This window comes from Myxine glutinosa, chromosome 7 (genome assembly GCF_964187855.1).
Source record: "Myxine glutinosa chromosome 7, kmMyxGlut1.1, whole genome shotgun sequence".
NCBI classification, from domain to species: Eukaryota; Metazoa; Chordata; class Myxini; order Myxiniformes; family Myxinidae; genus Myxine; species Myxine glutinosa.
The window spans coordinates 151,076,090-151,101,842 of NC_136267.1; the positions used below are offsets into that span (position 1 = coordinate 151,076,090).

General features: G+C 48.3%; 1 protein-coding gene across 2 annotated transcripts in view; it reads right to left on the bottom strand.

The window, feature by feature from the left end:
• LOC137431744 (voltage-gated inwardly rectifying potassium channel KCNH7) overlaps positions 1-3,744 on the bottom strand; it is a 559,296-nt gene extending 555,552 nt beyond the window's left edge. For both annotated transcript variants that reach the window (XM_078782422.1, XM_078782420.1), the window contains exons 1-2: positions 3,334-3,744; positions 1,691-1,921 (exon numbers count right to left, since the gene is read on the bottom strand). In XM_078782422.1, coding sequence (XP_078638548.1) covers positions 1,691-1,921; positions 3,334-3,409 — 307 coding nt within the window. In that variant the 5' untranslated portion in view covers positions 3,410-3,744. The remainder of the gene's footprint in view (positions 1-1,690; positions 1,922-3,333) is intronic.
• Positions 3,745-25,753: the final 22,009 nt, after the last annotated feature.

Genomic DNA, 25,753 nt, shown 5'->3' on the forward strand with positions numbered 1-25,753 from the left:
ATCTCTTATCTTCCCCCATCCAAAACCTTGATCTTTTCTACCCCCGCTAATTCACCCCAGATCCACCTTGTTTGAAATTCCAACTTCTTTCCTGGAAGTCCTGGCAGTGTCCATATGTTTTATACCTCTCCCACTGCCCCCTTCCCACGCCCCCCCCCCCCCCAAAGCCCTCGCCCTCTCTCAGATCTCTCGATGTCTCCATGTCTCTCGGTCCCTGCTCTCAAATGTTGTGTTTGTGTCCTTCCCCCTCTCTCCCCATCTTGTCTACCGCTCCCTATGTTATATGTTTTATGTGTCGGTTTGTCTTTCTGTGTGATTAATGTTCGCTCTTTCACGAGCCTCGATCTTGTATACAAAAAAAAAAAAAAAAAAACAAACCACATTTGCCTTATTTTCCAATATTATGCATACATATGATTCGTAAGAACAGAGTCGTCCTTTACCAATTACATACACACACACACACACACACACACACACACACATATATATATATATATATATATATATATATACATATATATATATATATATATATATATGTGTGTTCACACACACACACACATATATATACACATATATATATATATGTTCACTTCTGTTGAACTTGGGGCCGACTCAGAAGAAGACCTTTGTTGGTCGAAAGCTTGTCAAAAATTAAAGATCGAAGTCCTGAAGCTACGCCCGCGTCTGATTTAATCTCCCGATTATTTATTCAATGCAAATGAAACTGATCATTTGTGGAGCTCGTACTGTGGAGTTTCTACTATTTCTCACAGTTATATATATATATATATATATATATACTGTATATATATATATATATATATATATATATATATATATATATATATATATATATATATATATATATATATATATATATACATATAAAATCAAATGAATCCATTTTTAGTTCTCCAACCTTTAATGAGCAAATAAACAACTGCTCGACGTTTCGATCAGCAACACGGATAAACGTGCATCCACTGACCTTTCTCAAGAAAAGGTCAGTGGATATCTTTTCTGTTTGTCTGTGAGTAAAATATCTCAAAAGGTTGTGGACGGATTCGGACGAAATTTGGTGGACAGGTTGGGTGTGTGACAAGGAAGAATAGATTCGATTTTGCTGAAGATCCGAATCCAGATCCAGATCCAGATGCAAGAATTTTTAAATCCAAATGGAAGACTCTTCACCATTGAGAGATGGGGCCAAAACGATATACAGTATATGTACATATAGCATTATATTTCAAAAAATTGATGACGGAGTATGACAATATTTGGTGGAGGATTTGGGTAGGTGATAAGTACAAGCCAATTAGAGTTTGGTAAAGGTCCATCAAGTGTGATACAAAATGTAAACTGTTCAGCTTGGTAGACGTATGCGCTCTATTGAGTGTGTTGTTCTGGACTCATTGCATTTTCAACACGCAATTGTGTTTTCAGTCTCACGGCTTACTTATTCATATGTGACGTTGACAAAAAATAATTTTCTTCTAGTCCATCATATAGCAATTGTCAGTCGAGTCCTGCCAGGCAAAACGAAAGCTCAATCCAGGGAAGCAAAGAGAACGGTAACCAGTGGAGGGAGGGAGAAATGAGGATTGGTGGTAAAGGGGAGGAAGCAGTTTAAGCTGAGCTGGATCTCCTCCAGCAGGACGGAGAAAAACCATGCACGACCACTCACCATCCTTGCGATAGTACAGGATTTCAACTCTGCGCTCCTCTGAGCCCATGAGAGCCTGCTCCATGTGCGAGATGGAGTGCTTGTTGGTGTCCGGCCCGTGAAGGAAGTCACACAAGCAGGGCCGTTGCATGATCTCAGCACGCGAGTAGCCGAAGAGCTCACAGAAGCCATCGTTGCAGAAGATAATAGCGCAATGCTCCACGCGGGTGTTCGCAATCAGGAACTTACGATCTGCAGCCAAAGGACAAAACAATATGCTCGCACACACCTGCTTGTAAAAAAAACAAAAAACACCGTAAAGCTCACTGCAGGTGGTTTGCTCTTCTCTGCTCTGCTCTAAGGTTATGCGATACGCTATCATGGCAGCCCGGATGTACGCATGACCATTACCTGGGAGGCAGAACATTTGAGCCAAAGAGGGCCTATAGCCATATGGTGCATTTATAGTTTGCCCGGTTCATACCTGGGAATCGCAGGATGTTGGTCACGTGCCATGTCCAAGTGAGTTGGCAAGACACCAGAGTTGGCTTTGGTGAAACCCTATGGGTTTCAAATCATCAGACACAAGATTATATTACTCGTACTAATTATTTAATCCTTCCTTGGGTCTCCCATCTGGAAGCTGGATGATAAGAATATTGATGGTACAGGTCTGTTGATTGAAATATGGCTGTCAAACCAATTTAAGGCATCACAGGTTTAAGGCATCACAATTTAAGGCATCACATCACAACCCAACGCAGTGTAGGTAGGCCAAACATTTAAATGTTCGTTTTTGGTGCAATCATTTGGAAACCATCACTAAAATTTCAAACCCAGGTTAGACACCTCTAAGCTATCCTGCCAGCTCTGCAAGTCCGTCAAAGCAGAAGGTGTGCATTTCAAATTAAATAACTGCACTGAATGTGCACTGGAGTAATCCATTTATTTCTTTTTGGCCTCTCATGGAAGGTAACGACAGGTAACAGCTAGGAAAAATGGTGGCCTCTCATGGAAAATAAACCCCACACACATCCAGATGTGCAGGATCACAAAAACACACGAGAAAATACATCGCAGGAAGTACAAGTCCCCAGTTTGTAAATAATGAATTCCTATTTTGACTGCTCGGGTAACGAGGAGGACGACACATTTTGGATAGAACAAAGGCATGCGGTAAATGGCGCGGGACCAATTGAGACAAGCTCCGGCTGCTGCGATCAATGTTGAACCTCATCCGCAGAACCAGTTCTGGCAGGTAATAGGTAATTTGACGACAATGGGCACGCGAGCCTGGCAAACGGTCATACGGTGCGGGTCGTGCTGTGACCGCGGGCACAAAGAGCTCCGGTCGTTTCGCCGCTCGTTAAGGTGCCCGTCTACATAGTACGTACGCAGGGAGGTGAGGAGGAGGGGAAAATGTGGTTGCAGGGGATTCAGAGATAATTTTTAAAATATATATTACGTAGATGACTCGAAGAGCAGGTGTTCTGAGCGAAGGCGCGAGTTCTCGGCATGCTTGGCAGGTGGACAGGCATAATGCATTAGCACGGAAGGTGTTTATACACAAAAGGTATTTTGTTATCCGCCTGGGCTGCCAGTTTTTCATTCTCTTTAAAGTAAGGGATTACGGAAAGGTCCAGCTGCTGGTCGGGTGTACTCACTCAGTCCTTCAAACTTGCGTATGATCGTGTCCAGGTAGGTGTTTTGCGGAGCCATGTGTCCCCGTCGCACTGGCATCTTGTTTGGCGGAGAGAGGCAACGATGGAGAGGTAAAAAGAGCGAGAATCCGTCCGCTCTCGGCTCACTCGGGCATCGGGTCCGCCAGAGCCTTGCGTAGGCTCACACTGACAACACAGTCGCTGCTCATCCTCGAGCAGAGACTCCGCCGGGCGTTTCCACGGGTTGCTCGCTCACTCGGACACATCTTCATGACCCGGCATGGTCGTCGGAAAGAGCCTCGCCCGGGGGACGACGGAGCGAACGGGGAACGGGGTATGGCGCAGCGATCGCCGCTCGGATCTCCGGCCCACACTGTGAGCGAACGTCGAGCCGCTCCGCTCTCGGGAACCCTCCCGGGAGCGTTCGGGATTGGTCGAGCGGACGACGCGTCACGCCTGTTCGGCCCGCCCACGTCACGAGCGGCTCAAAGTTGAACAAACACGTCCTTTTCTCCGGCAAACACGACACCTTCGGAGAACGTGTACACACATTTGTCCGGGCTCGATGCGAATCGTACAATTGTTATTTGCTGTTAGCTTTGGCTTTGCGGTTACGTTCTTTAAACGGATAAAAACAGCACTTGGAGGCGTGGCTAAACACCCTCTACCTGACCCTGTCCGAGGTACTGAAAGTTTGTGGGAAACGGGCCAAATAGACACGTTGCTTCCTCGCTATTATCTGCTGAACATTAATTAACTAAATTTTTCGTGGATTTCAGGGAAAAAGTAATTTTGAAGATGTTAAAGGATTCATTCATTATACTGAGAAAGATAAGGGAAAATTTAACTGAACAGGTATATCGTATATGTTGCCTCCGATCAAATAATCTTGTGTTAAGACATGACGGGGTCAAAAATCCTCCGAAGGAAAAGTTGGTCGGATTTGTGGCATGGCAACAAATTCTTTATATGGGAATATTTTTTATATGGGAATATATACTCAAAAACCTTTGGTTACAGAATACTTCATTAACAATGTGGAAATATGAAGAACACCGAACACCGACTGGACCGACTGGACAACCCTCCCATCCACTTTCTGAATAATCCTCTCTAATAAGTTCTGTCACTCAAGCTTTTGGGTCTCACGATCTGCCATGATCTTTCCTGAGAAAACCACCTTTCAAATCTGGCCTCCAAAGCCAGTCGCCGACTGGGCATCCTCCGTCATGCGAAGTCCTTCCTTGGCACACCTGAGCTCCTCACCACATACAAGGCTTTCATCCGCAGCTCAATGGAATACTGCTCTCCCCTCTGGGCTGGTGCTCCTGCCTCACACCTAGCTCGTCTTCACGCTGTTGAAACCAAAGCATTCAGAATCATTGGAATCTCCCGCGATGAAGCTACCTCCAAGGGCCTCTCACTCACTCACCGCAGGCAGGTTGGTGGTCTTTCCGTCTTCTACCGACTCCTCTCTGGCCTTGCCCCCCCCCCCCCCAGCTCTCTCTGGGCTCTGTCCCGCAAATATTCCTGCAGGTCGCACAAGATCTGCTTGCAACCCTCTTATGGTTAAACCGCCAAAATCAAGACTCTCTGCTCACCTTCACTCCTTCACTCCTCTTTTCTCCCGCCTCTGGGACAAACTCCCTCACTCTCTTCAATCCCACTCCACCCTCCAGGTCTTTAAAACAGCTGTTCACCACCATCTCTTATCTTCCCCCATCCAAAACCTTGATCTTTTCTACCCCCGCTAATTTCACCCCAAATCCACTTTTTTGAAATACCAACTTCTGTCCTGGAAGTCCTTGGTGTCCTTGTGTTTTATACTTCTCCCTCCCCCCCCCCCCCTTCCCACGCCTCCTCCCCCCAAGCCCTCTCCCTTCCACACATCTCCCTGCTCTCAAATGTTGTGTTTGTGTGCTTCCCCTTCTCTCCCCATCTTGTCTTCCGCTCCCTCTTTTTATATATTTTGTTTGTCTGGTTGATTTGTTTGTGAAGTAAATGTTAGCTCTTTCACGAGCCTCGATTCAGTATACAAAAACAAACAAACAAAAAAAAAAACACGACGACTGCAACGTTGATATCAACGTTATACAAGCGACATCATAAATGTACAAATACACAATACATAATTTAAGTTTACAGATTCGAGCAAAGAGTTGGTGAATTCCCACACTTTTATGAATCATGACTTGTAATCCCGGCTTCCACCAAGTGGCGATATACGATGCACATTTACATAGAGAGAATTGGGGTTCACACCCCACCATGAACCCCCAGGACTATATATATATATATATATATATATATATATATATATGTCTATATATACACGACATGACCAAAAGTATGTGGACACCCAACATCGAACATCTCATTCCAATTTCATGGGCATTAATATGGAGTTGGTTCCCCCTTTGCTGCTGTAACAGCCTCCACTCTTCTGGGAAGGCTTTCCACTAGATGTTGGAACATTGCTGTGGGGATTTGCTTCCATTCAGCCACAAGAGCATTAGTCAGGTCGGGAAATGATGTTGGGCGATTAGGCCTGGCTCGCTGTCGGCATTCCAATTCATCCCAAAGGTGTTCAAAGGGGTTGAGGTCAGGGCTCTGTGCAGGCCAGTCAAGTTCTTCCATACCGATCTCGACAAACCATTTCTGTATGGACTTAGCTTTGTGCACGGGAGCATTGGCATGCTGAAACAGGAAAGGGCCTTCCCCAAACTGTTGCCACAAAGTTGGAAGCACACAATATTCTAGAATGTCATTGTATGCTGTAGCGTTAAGATTTCCCCTCACTGGAACTAAGGGGCCTATCCCGAACCATGAAAAACAGCCCCCAACAATTATTCCTCCTCCACCAAATTTCACAGTTGGCACTATGCATTCAGGCATGTGTGTTCTCCTGGCATCCGCCAAACCCAGATTCGTCCGTGGACTGCCAGATGGTGAAGCGTGATTCCTCACTCCAGAGAACATGTTTCCACTGCTCCAGAGTCCAATGATGGCGAGCTTTACACCACTCCAGCCGACACTTGGCATTGCACATGGTGATCTTAGGCTTGTGTGCGGCTGCTCGGCCATGGAAACCCATTTCATGAAGTTCACGACAAACAGTTGTTGTGCTGATGTTGATTCCAGAGGCAGTTTGGAAATCGGTAGTGAGTGTTGCAACCGAGGACAGACAATTTTTACGCGCTACGTGCTTCAACACTCAGCGGTACCGTCCTGTGTGCTTGTGTGGCCTACCACTTCGTGGCTGAGCTGTTATTGCTCATAAACGTTTCCACTTGACAATAACAGCACTTACAGTTGACCAGGGCAGTTCGAACAGGGCAGAAATTTGACGAACTGACTTGTTGGAAAGGTGGCATCCTATGACGGTGCCACATTCAAAGTCACTGAGCTCTTCAGTACGGCCCATTCTACTGCCAATGTTTGTCTATGGAGATTGCATGGCTGTGTGCTTGATCATATATGCCTGTCAACAATGGGAGTGGCTGAAACAGCCGAATCCACTAATTAGGGGTGTCCGCATACTTTTGGTCATGTCGTGTATGTATATATTGTTACGGACACGGCTTAAGATGTTATGATGGGCCGAGCGGAATGGCCGCCGTGTTCGCACAGTTTACCCGATTACCCCCAACTCACCCGATTCCACTCGAACGTTGGCCGAATCGCGCTACGCTAAATCAATGATGGAAAGGACACAACGGCTGGGATAAATGAAACGACACAAGGGGTACAGTTCTCAAGACCTCCGGAGGAGGATATAATTGGTGGTGGAGAAAAGGGGTAGATTACAAGGTAAGAGGTAAAGCACAGAAGAGATAGGCACTTAGACACAATCTTATCTATCCCAGACAGACCACAGACAAACGGAACAAGACTGACTTACACAGGGATTGATGGCAGGGAAGGACAGGCAGTCGATAGCACAAGGTGCACCTTGGCTCAGGGGCAGAATCAAACACGGTCCGGTCCAGAGATGCGGGGAGGTATTGCAGCGCTCGGAGGTGGCGTCCTTCTCTCTCCAAGCTGAGGGCGCATCTGACGTCACCTCCCTCTTCCTGCGCATGCTCAGCGGGGAGTGACACGCCCTCGGCTCGTTGGCTCCGCCCCAGATGGGATCGGTCCGCCGCTTCTATTGGGTGCGGGGGGTTACCGGGCTCCGCCCTTGACGAGGAGCTGACAGCGAGCCCCTACGTGGTAACCCCGTCGAGCACATGCTCGATGGCGGCTCGTTGGAAAGGCTTGGTGCCCTTTCAACACCCCCTACCAACCAAGCCGGAGTGAGGACGCACACTTCCCGCGCCGCCGCCGCTGTTGTTGTTGTTGTTGTTGTACCATGAGGAAGAGCTGCGGGGAGGTATTGGGAGGTCCTAAACTTCCTAACGGTGCCATACAATCACATTCTGGTGCAACGAAGAGTCAGAATTAATGGAAACGAGTCCTTAACTGACATAGACTAAGAATAACTAGCAAGATGTCCTATAGTTGTCTACGTGAGATGCGGTGGACCTGGATGCGACATTTAATGGGGGAAATAGGGGGAGGTCGGGTCTACAGAGTGTTGTTTACAGAAAATGGGACTAGGGAATGGGGAATTGGGGATAGTTGGGAAGTACTGAGGAAATAGGGGAATATTTACAAGCGGATATGGATGGATCCAAATCCCATATCCGCAACATTGCACCCTTCTCTACCTCGGGGCGTCCCGACCCGATAAATTTTTACCTACGTTAGTGTGGCACTCAGATGTAGTTCCCTCTACTATTAACTCAACCCTGAGTGTGACAGCTTTACAGATGTTCACAAATGAGTAAATATGTCCCCCTGCGACGTTGCACCCTCCTCCTCACAGAAACACACCCACAGGATAACCGAATCGCGGAAAGCATTCTCAAACTAAACATACAGCCGGTAGGGAGCATTATTTACACAAGACTGATATTTACACTACGATCCAGGACCTGTTCTTTGAGGAACACATGCAGATGTTATGCATAGAGAGAGCACGCATGCCAGCATCGATACACCAACCCACGAGTGCGCTGTGGCCCTACGGCCTTTAATAATGTGCAGAGCACCCCATCCAAGCACCAAAAGCACCACCCCATACACACAGTCAGCACCATCCGGTGCACCAATAAAGTGTTCAATACAAAAAATGCACAATTAAGTGTCCATGGTCACCGGTGGTGTCACAGCCGGCCGATGTTCTGCCGCTGGTCTTGCCTTCATGGAGTCCACTTGGCCTTCTGGCTTCTTTAGAAATAAAGAAAGGCGCCAACCGCGTCCATTTCTGAATTGTGGCCGTCAGGGGGGCCAACTAAAAGTGGTTCACCTGTATGGCATAGGTGCCACGTTGACCCAGAGGTCCATCAACGGGTGGTGCTTGCCCGCAAAAGAACTGCGGTCCATTGTGGGCGGCCACAAAAATTGCGGTCCATATGGTGTATCGATCCAGGCAGCAAGCAGCGAAAGTACAGGCCCACAACTGCGGAGCCAGCACCTCTCTCTCCTCTCTCTCCGCCCCAAAGCCAGATCCTCGGAGGTGGGAGACAAAAGAAAACAAGTGAGTAATGTGGTAAGGGTGCAGAAGTGCACGCAATATAAGGTAATGCACACTGGGGGCACATGGGAACCAGGTGAGACAGGTACGTTCCTACCGTACGCCCCCCACCCCCCCCCCCACCAGGTAACCTACATTGCCCCTCCCTTACCCCTTACTGTATCCACACAACACAACACTACCCATAAACATCTACTTTACACATCAACAAACGTCCCTACTGTCTTCCCCGTTCTTCCCATAAACCAAATTCGTCTTCTCTCCCCCCTAACCAATCAAATTTGACATTTCCAACTCTCATCAAAATTTGCCATCTCCAATTCAACATCAAAATTTGCCATCACCAATTCATCATCAGTCCCTCCTAAGGAGGGAGAGATGGAATCACCCCAATGTCTTATCCACGTCGTGATGCGTCTCACAAATCCACACAGCAATTCTCCTTTCCTGCAACACAGAACAAAGGAACACAGGTGTGGGGTCATCATCATCACCTCAGGTAAGTGGCTGCGTATGGTGCGACAGGTTCATCAATCCTAACTATTTCCTAAATGACTTTAACAACTTTACATTACCCGGGGTCTTTCCCTGCCAATCCATTGGCCAACTTACACTATGGGTTCTAAAAACCAATTCCCATTGATCAAACTGTGGTGCTTCTCAATTTGGGGTCTCACTCCCCCGATTCATCACTCGGTGCCCTCGCACAATTTCTGGGCTGTGCGTGTAGCTCTCCCAGCAGGTCTACCCACCTGCACACCTCCACCACTGTAGTTGCCACCCGAGCTTACCTGCTCCTCACCTTAACCTAACTAACTGGGGAAGGCCCTCTTGCACTCTCACCCCCTCAGTGCCCTCTCTGGCACAGGCTGTCCGATCCACACCCGGGATCCTCAGGCAACCACTGACACTAACGGCTCCCAGAGCCCACCTGCGGCCTCACCTGGCCGACATCCTCACAGTGGTGGAGTGCCCAAACCAACTACACACACTAACAGGCTACACGCCCAGCCATTTCCACAACACTAATGCACCCATCCACAATACCATTCTGCAACCGCACCACAAATGCCAATATCCAACCACAATTTACCTATACCCTCTACCTAACACTTACACTACCCGCCCCGGGTACTCGTGAAAGGGGTCCACTCTTCCCCCATCCACACCTTCGCACCATGCACACCACTCCGTACCACTTACTCCAACTCTCTCCACACCACTCATTCCAATACTCCATGTATTCCACACACCTGTACTTGCACACCTGTGCTCTCATACTTGGTGCCGCCTGCACCCTTCTCTCCCCCAAGTGCATTCGCGCTGATCCACAACACTCACTACTCATACACTGCTCCACACACCCGTCCAGTTCTCACACAGCATCATCTCATCTAACTACTCCCCTCTGAAACTTGCGCTTCCCAGTCGTCCCTTTAAACTATTGCGCTCCCTCGTCATTATCATCCATACTAATCTACCTGCGTCCCCACTACAGGTATCAGTCACTAACTAACCTTAACGTTACCTAATGTCATCTTCGCTGGATCCCTACACACAATATCCTAACCCACCCGGGCTAGTTTGCACTGCCATAAACCCCATAATCTATAGCGCATTTGCCCCACTTTGTGAGGGATGACAGAGTTGCCATCCCACCACATCGGGCATCTCCCACTACCAATTTTGCACATCAAATTTCAACAAATCAAAAATTTGCCAATCACTACTCATCATCTGCCAATCATTACTGCCAATCCTTTGCCAATCATCAAATTTTGTTTTTCTAATTTCGGGGCCAAAACACTATCCTCGTCATTACAGTCTACTTACTAATGCCTCTCGGTGCGCCAATTCACTTCTAAAGCTCGGCTTCGTACAGCCAAGCCATGAATGCGGGTTGTTTGGTGCCAGCGGCTGGATACGTCCCGCATTCGGTGCAGGGAAGGAGGTTTACCCGGGCCGAGGTCCCACGCACCATCTCGGCACGGAGCCATCCCATGGCCCGACCTCGACCTGCCGGAATGCCTCAACAAAAAGTGGTCGCCATGACGACCCTTCCTATCGGGCTGCCCGCTCCGCTTAATGGAGCACGGACGCGGCCGTTCAAAGCGCGGCCCGGCGTGGATCGCGTACGGTGGTTCTTTCGAAACCGCCGTGGTTCGGATCCCCGCTGGTCCTCGCGGCACGCGAAGCTGCCCGACGCGCACCGAGGGCCCAATTCGGCTATAAGTCGTTCTAACCTCTAACCCGGTTACCGTCGATGCCTCACCTGCATGCTCACACGCATACGCTACCCCTTTCTTGCCCATACATCCAGCTGTTCCCATGCTCCTCGTCGTACCTTCTCTAACACACCCAGGTACACTCATTCCACTCACAGCCTTGGTCACACACCTGACCACCGAACACTTTGGCACACATTCGTTGGTCGCACACCTCACCAACACACCTCTTCGCGCCCCTTCCTCGGTCACCTCCTCTGTGACAATCACAGGTGTGCTTTCACTCGCACACCCAACCACGTGCCTCACGACCAAGTCAGGTGTGCATTCCCACACACGCTCTACCATTCCAGGTGTGCTTCCTTTCTCACCTGTCACAACCAACTCACGCTCCGTGTCACTCTTACTACTCTCACCTCTACTCTTGACAGCGCACTCACCCTTACTCTCGACAGCGCACTCTTTCCTCATGCACCCGTCCGTTACACACCTTTCTCGCGCACACTCTCCCATTACACCCTCTGTAACACTCACCACAGGTGTACACTCTTCCTTACTTTTGACAGCGCACTCTTTCCCCATGCACCTGTCCGTCACACATCTTTCTCGCACACCCTCTTTTTCGCACACCAGACCTGTCGCACACTTCACCAACGGCCACTCACGAACACCCGGGTCCATCTCGACCCCCAAGCTTATTAAATCACCTGGCGCATCATACGCACGACCATATTGGTCACCACTTACACCGGGTCCTCTTTCTCTTTGCTTCTCCTCCATCACCTGCAAATCCCTCATCCGGTTAATGAGCACCTCATCACGATCCGAACACAGACTTTGGACCAATTCTTTTACTTCCTCCTTTATCTCTTTCTTATCCTCTCTCCGTCGCTTCTTAATTTCGCTCACCCCTTCTTCCACTTCTTCTAATTTCTGCTTCACCTCCTTCATCTCCTCGTGCGCCCCCTTAAGTTCTTCCTCTAACTCCACCTTATTTTTTTCTATGTGCTCCCGCACCTCCCGCTCTTTAACCTCCATCACCTCTACCACCTTGTTCATTTTCCTCGTCAGGTCCTCATGTACCGTCTGACACTCTTTTTTAATTACCCCTACGTCCTTTTTCATCTCCTTCTGTGTCGATTTTAAACCCTCTATTACCGCTGTGTTCTTCTTTACCTGGTCCCCCAACTCCTTTTGTCCCACTGTCAGTTGTTCTACTCCCAGCGTCAACTCCTCTATACCACCTTGCAATTTTACAGTCCCCTTTCTCACCTCCTTCTCCATGCGCTCCTTACAGTGCCTCACCTCCTCGCGCACTCCTCCGACCTCCTCACTCACCCCTCTTCTGATCTCTTCTCCCATCACTTGCATCTCCTGCCCAGATGCCACCCTCATCTGCTACATTTCCCCCCTGTGAGCATCCAATTTAGTTTCTACCCCCATTCTGACCCCCTCTATCTGCTGCCCCATTTGTTTAACTTCCCTTTCCGCTTGGTCCCTCATGTCCCTCAATTTGCCTTCCATACTGTTTTCTAACCCCTCTAACCCCTTTTTCATCCCTTCCATTTGATTCTCCTGAACGGCCATTCTGTTTTCTACCCCCATTAACCCCTCCTGTATTTCCCCTAATCTATTGTCTAATCCCTCTATTCTACTCCCTAACCCTCCGATCTGGGCCCCCATCCTTTGTTCTAACCGTTGGCTATTGGCCCCCATTTCCTCCCTCAATTTCTCGCTATTGGACCCCATGTCCTCCCTCAATTTCTCGCTATTGGACCCCATTTCGCCCCCCATGACCCCCATTTTGCCCCCCAATTCGTCCCTCATTGCCCCCATACTGTTTTTCAAACCTCCAATTTGGTCTCCCATTTGTCCCATAAGGGTCCCCATCATTCTGTTTTCCATTTCTTCATTATTCTTGTCCATAAGGGCCTTCATTTGTATAAAAAAAGGTTCAAATCCACCGGTGGCGCTACTACGGTCGCGGGCGCGGTCGCCGTGGCCATGTGTGAGGCGCCATTTTGCGCGCCCGTAACCTCGTGCGCGAGGACGCCACCCTGCGAACCTGCCGCCCTCACTGCTTCGCTCTCCTCATGTCCCTCAATTTGGTCCTGGATCGACCCTGCCTCACTCTCCTCTACCGGAACCCAGCCGTCTTGATCCGCCATAGCGCGACTTTCAAAATTCGGGTTTTTATTTTAAAACAAAACAAATTTCGGTCACTTGTAATTTTGAGCGCGTTAAGCGCGCTTCGGGTCCGATCTCACTCCTCGACACCAATTGTTACGGACACGGCTTAAGATGTTATGATGGGCCGAGCGGAATGGCCGCCGTGTTCGCACAGTTTACCCGATTACCCCCAACTCACCCGATTCCACTCGAACGTTGGCCGAATCGCGCTACGCTAAATCAATGATGGAAAGGACACAACGGCTGGGATAAATGAAACGACACAAGGGGTACAGTTCTCAAGACCTCCGGAGGAGGATATAATTGGTGGTGGAGAAAAGGGGTAGATTACAAGGTAAGAGGTAAAGCACAGAAGAGATAGGCACTTAGACACAATCTTATCTATCCCAGACAGACCACAGACAAACGGAACAAGTCTGACTTACACAGGGATTGATGGCAGGGAAGGACAGGCAGTCGATAGCACAAGGTGCACCTTGACTCAGGGGCAGAATCAAACACGGTCCGGTCCAGAGATGCGGGGAGGTATTGCAGCGCTCGGAGGTGGCGTCCTTCTCTCTCCAAGCTGAGGGCGCATCTGACGTCACCTCCCTCTTCCTGCGCATGCTCAGCAGGGAGTGACACGCCCTCGGCTCGTTGGCTCCGCCCCAGATGGGATCGGTCCGCCGCTTCTATTGGGTGCGGGGGGTTACCGGGCTCCGCCCTTGACGAGGAGCTGACAGTGAGCCCCTACGTGGTAACCCCGTCGAGCACATGCTCGATGGCGGCTCGTTGGAAAGGCTTGGTGCCCTTTCAACACCCCCTACCAACCAAGCCAGAGTGAGGACGCACACTCCCCGCGCCGCCGCCGCTGTTGTTGTAGTTGTTGTTGTTGTTGTACCATGAGGAAGAGCTGCGGGGAGGTATTGGGAGGTCCTAAACTTCCTAACGGTGCCATACAATCACATTCTGGTGCAACGAATAGTCAGAATTAATGGAAACGAGTCCTTAACTGACATAGACTAAGAATAACTAGCAAGATGTCCTATAGTTGTCTACGTGAGATGCGGTGGACCTGGATGCGACATTTAATGGGGGAAATAGGGGGAGGTCGGGTCTACAGAGTGTTGTTTACAGAAAATGGGACTAGGGAATGGGGAATTGGGGATAGTTGGGAAGTACTGAGGAAATAGGGGAATATTTACAAGCGGATATGGATGGATCCAAATCCCATATCCGCAACAATATATATATATATATATATATATATATATATATATATATATATATATATATATATATATTGTTGCGGATATGGGATTTGGCCTCCATCCATATCCGCTTGTAAATATTCCCCTATTTCCCCAATACTCCCCAACTATCCCCAATCCCCCATTCCCTAGTCCCATTGTCTGTAAACAACACTCTGTAGAACCGACCTTCCCCTTTTTCCCCCATTAAATGTCGTGCCCAGGTTCACTGCATCTCACGTAGACAACTATAGGACATCTTGCTAGTTATTCTTAGTCTATGTCAGTTAAGGACTCGTTTCCATTAATTCTGACTCTGCGTTGCACCAGAATGTGATTGTATGGCACCAGTAGTAAGTTTAGGACCTCCCCATACCTCCTCCCATCTTCCTCATGAAACTACAACAACAATAACAACTACAACAACAGCGCGCGGGGAGTGTGCGTCCTCACTCCGGCTTGGTTAGCCGCCATTGCCCATGTGCTCGACGGGGTTACCAAATAGGGGCTCCCTGTCAGCTCCTCGTCAAGGGCGGAGCCCGGTAACCCCCCGCACCCAATAAGAAGCGGCGGGCCGATTCCATCTGGGGCAGAGCTAACGGGCCGAGGGCGTGTCACTCCCCGCTGGATATACGCAGCCACTTACCGGAGGTGACGTCACATGCGCCCCCAGCTTGAAGAGAACCAGACGCCACCTCCAGCGCGACGATACCTCCCTGCATCTTTTGGACCGCGCTATCCTGTCCCTGAGCCAAGGTGCACCTTGTGCTGTCCAGCGACTACCTGCCCTTCCTTGCCATCAATCCCTGTGTGAGTCAGTCTTGTCCCGTTTATCTGTGGTCTGTCGGGAATAAGATAAGTGTGTCTAAGTGCCTACCTTCCTATGCTGTACCTCTTGTCCTTGTAATCTCAACGCTCTGCATACAAATATTATAACCTCCTCCGGAGGTCTTGAGAACTGTACCCCTGGTGTCGTGTCATCTAACCCAGCCGTTGTGTCCTTTCCTTAATTGATTTAGCATAGCGCGATTTGGCCAACGTTCGAGTGGAATCGGGTAAATTGTGCAGACGCGGTCATACCAAACTGCTCGGTAAACTAACATCCAAAACCGCGTCTGTAACAATATATATATATATATATATATATATATATATATATATATATATATATATATATATATGACACACACACACACACACACACACACACACACACACACACACACACACACAATCACACACAGTAAAGTCAAATACAGTCCTTCATAAGTATTGGAACAATTAAGTCAAATTTGTTATTATTGCTCTATACTCAAGAAATTTGGATTTGAGATCAAAAGATGAATATGAGGCAAGAGTACAGGTCAGCTTTTATTTCTTGGTATATCTACACAAAGTGCCCTCAGAAAGTATTCACACCCCTTGACCCTTTTCACATTCTGTTGTGTTACAGCATGAATTTAAAATTGACTGAATTGAGTTTTTTTTTGTCACTGATCTACACACAATACCCCATAATGTCAAAGTGGAATTTTGTTTTTAGAATTTTTTAAACAAATTAATTAAAGATGAAAAGCTCAATGTCTTGAGTCAATAAGTATTCCCATAAAAAGACACACAAGACCTCCTAAGACCATTAAGACCCCCAGGACCCTTAAGACCCCCAATACACTTGAAAACCCTTCAGACCCTTTGACCCCCAATATCCTCCATGGTTACTCCCTCCTCTGGTATGATAGACCTGAGCCTCGTGCTGGTGGAGGGGTTGCTCTCTTTATCAAACTCGCTATTCCTCACTCTCCATGCACTGCCATCACCCCACCACACCCCGAAGAGTACCTCTGGCTACGGATTCCTCTCTGCTCCCACATTTTTATATGTGTGTTGTACCATCCACCAAACAGTGATGAAGCCATCTACACCTTCCTCGCTGACAATCTGGACAAACTTCTATCCACTCCCCAAGTTTCCCCTCACACATCCACAAAACTTCCTCCTCCCCCACCCTCTCTCTTTCAACTCATTCCAGTTCCTCCAATCCTTTACGTCCCTCTGCCCCTCTCATATTGCTCCTCACTGTTCCTCATCCCATCACCACCAAGACTTTTGTCCTCCTCCTCATCCTACCCTCTCTCCTAGCTTTTCTGCAATCTCCTACACATGGTTAAAAGCTCTCCCTACTTCCACCCCTCTCCTCCCTCATCTACCCCCCCTCCCCCCCTCCCCCCCTCCCCTCTCTTGTATCCGATGCCTTCCCTCCCATCTCTTGTATCCAATGCCTCCTCTCCCTCCCTCTACCTTAATGGTATGGATGTCAAAAATCTGGAGATTTCACGGTAACCTGACATCTTTCCATGCAGGTTGTATATTACAAATCAGACACAATCTGCTTCACAGAAACCTTCCTTCTTCAGGAAGTCTCTGACTCCTTTGTATCTCTCCATGGTTACTCCCTCCTCTGGTATGATAGACCTGAGCCTCGTGCTGGTGGAGGGGTTGCTCTCTTTATCAAACACGCTATTCCTCACTCTCCATGCACTACAATCACCCCACCACACCCCGAGGAGTACCTCTGGCTACGGATTCCTCCCTGCTCCCACATTTTTAAATGTGTGTTGTACCATCCACCAAACAGTGATGAAACATCTACACCTTCCTCGCTGACAATCTGGACAAACCTCTATCCACTCATCCCAACTCTCTCTTACCGTTACCTCTCTCACCTGCCATGGCACTTTAGGAAAGGACTTCTGTGACTCAATGGGACAAACACAATCTGTCAACCTTCCGACCTGGATCTCAGTCAATGGTACATCATCTCTTCCGGATTTGGTTATGACCAATTTTCCTTCAAATATCTGCTGCTCTTATTCTGCTCCAATCAGTTCATCTGATCATTTGCTTGTTGAAGTGGAAATATCTCTGGCCGTTCTCAGAGAGCCGCCTCAGCGCCGACGAGTCCGGCATTTCATTCAGGCCGACTAGCATGGTCTTCAAACAGCCATCAAACATCTGGACTGGTCCCCCATCTCTACTGCCTCTGACATCAACTCATCCTCGGAATTCTTCCAGAGAAATTTGCTCTCTCTCATGCACAGATTTTTCCCATCTCGTCTTCAGTTGTGATATCCTTCCTCCCATCCATGATACACTGAAGCTTGTGGTGAGGAAGTTGCCCTGAAACAACTTGCTTTTGCCTCATGGAAAGCAAATCCAACTGAAGGCAATCTCAGTTCCTTCCACCAAGCTCGGAACAAGTGTGTGTCTACCATCAGGAGAGCCAGCAAACAACACATTTCTAATCTAAAGACTGAACTCTCAAACCTTTCTCCCTCATTCAAATCCTGGTGGTGTCTCGTCATGTCTGTTTCTGGTGTTTGTTCCCCTTCCGTCCTCCCTTATGTCAAACGGTTACACAGCTGACACTGCACGTGAAAAGGCTGAATGCATCAACTCTGTGTATGCTTCGAAATCTTGTGTCCAAAACCCATCGCTCTCTGTACCGACCTTACCCAGTCACACCCAGCTGTCCTTCTCTCCTGACAAGGTGAAGTTTCTGTCAAACCTCGACTCCGATTCTGCAACTGGACCAGACAGAATCAGCCCAAGTGTCCGAAAAACCTGCTCTGCTGCTCTTGCACACCCACTCTCTGTTCTCTTCCCCCTTTCTTTTGCTCAAGGTCATCTGCCATCTGCTTGGAAATCCGCCAACATTACCACTTTACACAAGAAAGATGCAAAAACGGATCCTTTCAACTACAGACTAATCAGCCTGCTCCCAATCATCAGCAAGGCCATGGAATCCATTATCGCTACTGACATTAAATCCTTCCTCTTCTTCAATGGCTTAATCTCAGATCATTAATTTGGATTCAAACCAGGTCATTCTACTTTGGACATACTGCTACTGCGTTCTTAACAATGGATGGAGGTCCTTTATGCCAGACATGAGACCAGAGCCGTTCCCGAGACATCTCAAGCTTTCCATGCAGTCTGCCATTACACACTGCTCACAAAACTATCTTCTTATGGTATCCAAGGCAATCGTTACTCATGGCTTGTGGACTTCCTCTCCTGCCACAGTCAACGCGTGGCACGCAATGGAATTCTCTCATCTTCTCTTTCTGTCCAGGCTGGGAGTTCATCAAGCCAGTGTTCTGGGCCCTGTGCTTTTTCTAACATTCATCAATGATCTCTCTGACTCTCTGGAAAATCCTCTTTGACTCTTTGCTGATGACTCCACTCTCTGCCGCTCCGCATCTCATCCCTCAGAACAGCAGGCAGCAGCCTTCTCACTCTGCTGACCTGGACAAAATCACAAACTGGTCAAACAAGTGGAACATGTCTTTCAATCCTGACAAATGTCACACTCTCACTGTGTCTCTCTGAAAAGACCATCTGGAATCCCCCCCCCCCCCCATCTTTATTCTCAACAATCATCTTGAAGAAGTTCTGTCACTCAAGCTTTTGGGTCTCACTATCTGCCATGATCTTTCCTGGAAAACCCATATTTCCAAGCTGCCCCTCCAAAGCCAGTCGCTGACTGGGCATCCTCCGTCGTGCAATGTCCTTCCTTGGCAAACCTCAGCTTCCTTTGCAAACCTTCAAACTCCCATACTCACTTCAATCCCAAAACCCCATCCAGGTCTTCACAACAACTGCCCACCTTCTCAGGTGCAAAAGACACAGCATCCAGGAGCAGACACAGCATCCAGGAATCCAGGAACCCTAGCCCTAACAGCAGACAGAATTGAGGTATTAGGCCTTCTCACAAGCAGAGTCAGCTGTGGTGCCATTTCAAATGAGGGAAGGGATGGAGGGGGAACATACAGCAGAGACAGACTTGACAAGATGCCACCAGGTTTTAGAGGAGGGAGACAAGTTTGAATGTTCATTCTTGAGATTGGACAGATATTGTTTTCTGGCTCACCTGAGAGTAGATACAAACTTGTTGCACGTTTTGTGGAATTATCTGAGGTTGCCTTTGGTTGGATTTGCCTTCCAGCAGGAGAATCCAAGTAGTTTTAAAGCAATTGCCTCACCACAAGATTCAGAGTACTCTCTGAGAGCGAGACAGAGAGGGAGCGAGACAGAGAGGGAGCGAGACAGAGAGGGAGCGAGACAGAGAGGGAGTGAGACAGAGAAAGAGAAGGAGTGAGACAGAGAGGGAGCGAGACAGAGAGGGAGCGAGACAGGCTTTCTGTCTCGCTCCCTCTCTGTCTCACTCCATCTCTGTCTCGCTTCCTCTCTGTCTCGCTCCATCTCTCCCTCTCTGTCTCGCTCCCTCTGTCTGTCTCACTCTCTCTGTCTGTATCGCTCTCTCTCTCTGTGTTTCTCTCTGTCTCGCTCCCTCTCTGTCTCACCTCCTCTCTGTCTCGCTCCCTCTCTGTCTCGCTCCCTCTCTGTCTCACTCCATCTCTCCCTCTCTGTCTCGCTCTCTCTGTCTGTCTCGCTCTCTCTGTCTGTATCGCTCTCTCTCTCTCTCTCTCTCTCTCTCTCTCTCTCTCTCTCTCTCTGTGTTTCTCTCTGTCTCGCTCCCTCTCTGTCTCGCCCCCTCTCTGTCTCGCTTCCTCTCTGTCTCACTCCATCTCTCCCTCTCTGTCTCGCTCTCTCTCTCTCTCTGTCTCTCTCTCTGTCTCTCTCTCTCCCTCTCTCTCTCCCTCTCCCTCTCCCTCTCTCCCTCCCTCTCTCTCTGTCTCTCTCTCTGTCTGTATCGCTCTCTCTCTCTCTCTCTCTCTCTCTGTGTTTCTCTCTGTCTCGCTCCCTCTCTGTCTCGCCCCCTCTCTGTCTCGCTTCCTCTCTGTCTGTCTCGCTCTCTCTGTCTGTATCGCTCTCTCTCTGTGTTTCTCTCTGTCTCGCTTCCTCTCTGTCTCGCTCCATCTCCCCCTCTCTGTCTCGCTCTCTCTGTCTGTCTGACTCTCTCTGTCTGTATGGCTCTCTCTCTCTCTGTGTTCCTCTCTGTCTCGATCTCTCTCTGTCTCTCTCCCTTTTTATATTTTAAAAAAAGACGTACCCTTATTCATTTCTGAAGTAATAAATGAACCTTTTTGCACTACTGATGTTACATTAAATGCCATTAAAACCGGCAAAATACAATTTCTAAAGCCAAGTTAATTTCATGAATGCAATGTGATATTGGATAAAAGTTTTATAATGTGTAAGTTTAGAACACATCCACCAAGCATGTAATTACCAGTGCCATTTTCTTTGGCAAGCATTGTGCATTTGTCATTACACTGCATAAACGAGAGGAAGGCAATATAACGCAAATCGTAATTATATCAAAAGCTTTTGCAAAGTTTCCGCACAATGTCTGATATATTTCATCCGAGCTTTACAAGAGTCTGGAAGGAACAGATCACGAGAAGAGATCAAGGTGTGAAATAAGACAAAAAGAGAGATACGGCAGCTTTAATTCTTGCACAAATTGAAGAATCGCTGGGAACTTTTGACGTCTTCAAACTGCATCGATGAACGGAAACAGGATCTGCCATGAGACTGTAACAATTGATATTGCAAAGATTCAACGAATGACATGTTCACAATAGTGCAAGACATGCAAAGTATAGCTATGTATGTATATATGTATATATATGTATATACACTACTCACAATAAGTTAGGGATATTGTGGGAGTGAGTTGATTTTTTTTTATAGGGGTGTGTGTTTCACTTCACTGATTTTTGGGATAGGCAGACCATTGTATGTGGGTTATGGAATCACCTTGTTTTGTGTTCTGTATGAAATGTGCTCACTGTACACTGTTTGTTTGTCCTATGGGGGTCAATACTCAAAAACTCAAATTCACAATCATGGTCAAAACAGCATACATTTGTCCATTTCTGGGGGTATAAAGGCAGGTATTGTTGAGGAATATTGCCCAGTACACGATTCGACCAACAATGCGTACACGACGTCGCTTAACAGACGAGGAGCACCACCTAGCCATAACCCGCCTGCGTGTCGGCAGTAGGCAGTCTGATGTCGCCGTCGAATTTGGCGTGTCACAGTGTCATCAGCAGGCTGGCGACGAAGCATACAGCCACAGGCAGCGTTCGGAATCGACACAGGAGTGGAGCTCCACGTGTCACCGATCGGAACGACGACCAGTACCTGAGGACCTACGCTCTCCGGCACCGAGATGTGAGCGCTCCGCAGCTTCAATCACGTCTGCGAGAGGCCAGGGGTACCAGGGTGTCCAGACAAATCATCCGCAACCATCTCCACCGCTTTGGGTTGAATGCTAGACGTCCGTTGCAGGTGACGCCACTGACGGCAAGACACCGTGTTAACCGTTTGCAGTGGGCACAAGACCACGTCACCTGGACCAGTGGACCATGCAGCAGTGGTCGTCCGTCCTCTTCACTGATGAATCCCGGATCACCCTGCACAGAAAAGATGGCCGCCGACGTCACTGGAGACGGCGAGGTGAATGCTACGCCGAGGTCAACATCATCCCGCGGCACCGCTTTCGAGGAGGTGGCATAACAGTCTGGGCAGGCGTCGCCAGTCAGTGCAAAACGGAACTGGTGTTTGTCGATGGGACAGTTACTGGCCGTTCTTACCTGCGGGACATCATAGACCCCATCATCATCCGTCAGTGCACTCAACGTACCCCAGATTTCATCTTCATGGATGACAACGCGCCTCCTCAACGAGCCAGAATCGTCACAGCTCGTCTTCAGGAAGTCGGGGTTCCTCACATGGAGTGGCCCGCCTTGTCACCCGACCTGAACCCAATCGAGCATGTCTGGGCCAAACTGAAGCAGCGCCTGGATGCACGTGCCGCGCCACCATGTGACCTCGCTGAACTCCGCGCGGCGCTGGTGTAGGAGTGGAACGCACTTCCGCAGATCAACATCATGAGGCTGGTGAGGAGTATGAGGAGTCGGTGTCAAGTGGTGATCGCTGCGAATGGTGGGAACACACGCCACTGAAATCCTTAATTTGTGGTTTTGGGGGTATCACCCATATGACGTGATTTGTTGTAACCAATAAATATTGAAATCAAGAATGCTGTGTTTTTTCACACTCATTCATAACCATAGAATTAGGACCAACAACTTTTTTCAACATAATTAATACACAATATCAACCACACCGAAGAACCTGCCAATATCCCTAACTTATTGTGAGTAGTGTATGTATTCACCCCTTTACTTTTTTCACATTTTGTTATGTTGCAGCCTTGTGCTGAAATCGTGTAAATTCATTTTTTTCCTCATCAATCTACACTCAATACCCCATAATGACAAAGAGAAAACAGGATGTTAGAAAGTTTTGCAAATTTTTTAAAAAGAAAAATTTGAAATATCACATTGACATAAGTATTCATACCCTTTGCAATGACACTTGAAATTTAGCTCAGGTGCCTCCCATTTCTCTTGATCATCTTTGAGATGTTTCTACACCTTGATTGGAGTCCACCTGTGCTAAATTCAATTGATTGGACATGATTTGGAAAGGCACAAACCTGTCTATATAAGGTCTCAAGCTGACAATGCATATTAGAGCAAAAACCAAGCCATGAGGTCGAAGGAATTGCCTGCTCAGAAAAAAGGATTGTGTCGAGGCACAGATCTGGGGAAGCCTACAAAAAAATCTCTGCTGCATTGAAGGTTCCCAAGAGCACAGTGGCCTCCATAATTTTTAAATGGAAGAAGTTTGGAACAACCAGGACTCTTCCTAGAGCTGGCCGCCCGGCCAAACTGAGCAATCGGGGGAGAAGGGCCTTGGTCATAGAGGTGACCAAGAACCCGATGGTTACTCTTGCTGAGCTCCAGCGATCCTGTGTGGAGATGGGAGAAACTTCCAGAAGGACAACCATCACTGCAACACTCCACCGATCTGGGCTTTATGGCAGAGTGGTCAGACGGAAGCCTCTCGTCAGTGAAAGACATGTGAAAGCCCGCTTGGAGTTTGCAAAAAAAGCACCAAATTATGTGCCTGCTAGGCAGACCCCGAATGTTAACGTAAGTATATGCATGTGTATGTACGTGTGAATAAGTAGAAATGCATTGAAGATGAATTCAAATACAATTTTATAAACAGGAATCAAATTCCTGTGAGGGGCTAAGTGTGAAAAAGTTCTGACTCAATGCGGGGCTCGAACCACGGACCTCTGTTGATAACGCGTCAACAGCCCACTGCACTATTGAGCCAGCCACAATCTCCTCAGAACTTTTCCACACTTAGCACTGCGAGCTTTATCATGGCAGATGTTTTACGTGCCTGCTACGCAGACCCCGAATGTTAGCGTAAGTATATGCATGCATATGTATGTGTGAATAAGTAGAAATGCATTGAAGGTATACTGAAACGCAAAAGAAACTTACCACCTTTGAAACCTTTAAATATCAACAATAACACTGCGTGTAGTAAATGTGTGAACTTATTTGTGGACAATAGTGTCCTCACTGTCAGACAAAACGGTCACGGATGGTCACTTGAACCTTCAATGGTCACTTCATAGCACAGCTGTTGAACAGCCGTTTTGACTGTCAGTGATTAGCCAAGGGGTACGGGATGATTTTAATGAGCTGCACGTGATGTCTTGATATTGGCTTTAAAAAGGCCAGTGCAAAATGGGCATTTCAATCAACATGCCACGATTGTCAAGGGATCAACGGCAGCGTGCCCTGGGCATGCTGCAAGGCGGACTGAGCTACCGTGAGGTGGCACGTCGCCTTGGCTGTTCACACCAGATGATATCGGCCCTGGTGGACAGAGACACGCTCCACAACTCTGCAGATGACAGACCTCGATCAGAGAGGCCAAGTGTCACCACTGCAAGGCAGGACAGGCAGATGGTCCGAAGTCACCTGCGGGATCGATTCCGTCCAGCATCCCGCACTGCGGCAGAAACTCCGGGGCGTGCAAACCCACGGATCTCCAATGATACTGCACGAAGACGACTGCATGACTATGGTCTGACTGCCAGAAGACCATACAGAGGTCCCGTGATGACGGCTGCCCATCGCCGCAACAAACAGAGATGGTGCCAGCAGCATCAGTGGTGGACCTTGGCGCAGTGGAATGAGGTCGCTTTCAGCGATGAGTCAAGGTTCTGTGTGGACAGTCCTGATGGGCGTGAGCGTGTCTGGAGAAGAACTGGCGAGCGATATGCCGATTGTTGCATGCGTCAAGCCAACAGGTGGGGTGGCCCAAGTGTGATGGTGTGGGCCGCCATATCAGGCCGGTACAGGACGCCACTGGTGGTTGTGGATGGGAATCTTAACGCCCAGCGGTATGTGGATAACATCCTGCGACCTCATCTGCTGCCATTCCTGCTAGACCACCCAGAACTGAGAACCTTTCAGCATGACAACGCTCGTCCCCATGCTGCTCGCTTTACCACTGCATTTCTCCAAGGCGAGAACATCAACACCATGCAGTGGCCTGGACTCTCCCCTGACCTGAATCCCATAGAGCACCTGTGGGATGAGCTTGGGAGACGCATAGTTGGCAGGGCCAGGACACGGGCAAAGCTGTTTCAGACATTGAGGACTGAGTGGGACAAAATCCAGCAGCAATCCATCCAAAGACTGGTAGGCAGTATACGCCGACGATGCACTGCCTGTATCCAAAACAATGGTGGCCACACACGCTATTGAAAGGGGACTGACATTGCACCCTGTGCTGTTCTGTACTGTAGAACAAACTGATGAGATGGTGTATCTTGGTCAAAAACTTGACATGTCATCAATAAAATGCCAATGTTTCAATTAGCAATTGTTGGTTTGTTTTATTTTGAACTGTTACAATTTTATTTCATTTCAAACAAGTGGTAAGTTTCTTTTGCGTTTCAGTATATATATATATGTATATATATATATTGTTACAGATCCGGGGGACGGCACTCCCGTTAGCAAGGGGGGTTAATCCCCTGGTCCTGTTAAGCTGACCGTCTGACCGGTCCTGGGGGTATGACGCCACTTCCGGTCGATGGTAAGTAGGGTTGTAAGCCCAATTTGTCTTAATACCTAATTACTACCACCGACCGTAAGCGAGGAAATACTCTAACCCGGGCCGCAGCGTGATTGGATTGCGCCGAGCGAAGCGAGCTGTGACTCGGGCCGTTAGCAAGAGACTTAACCCGACTATAAAGCAGTTGGCCAAATCGCGCCACAGGTACTCAATGGGGAAAAGACTAAAGCGACCGGTTGAGAGGAAGCCAAAGAACCAAAAAGGGTAAAGGAAGA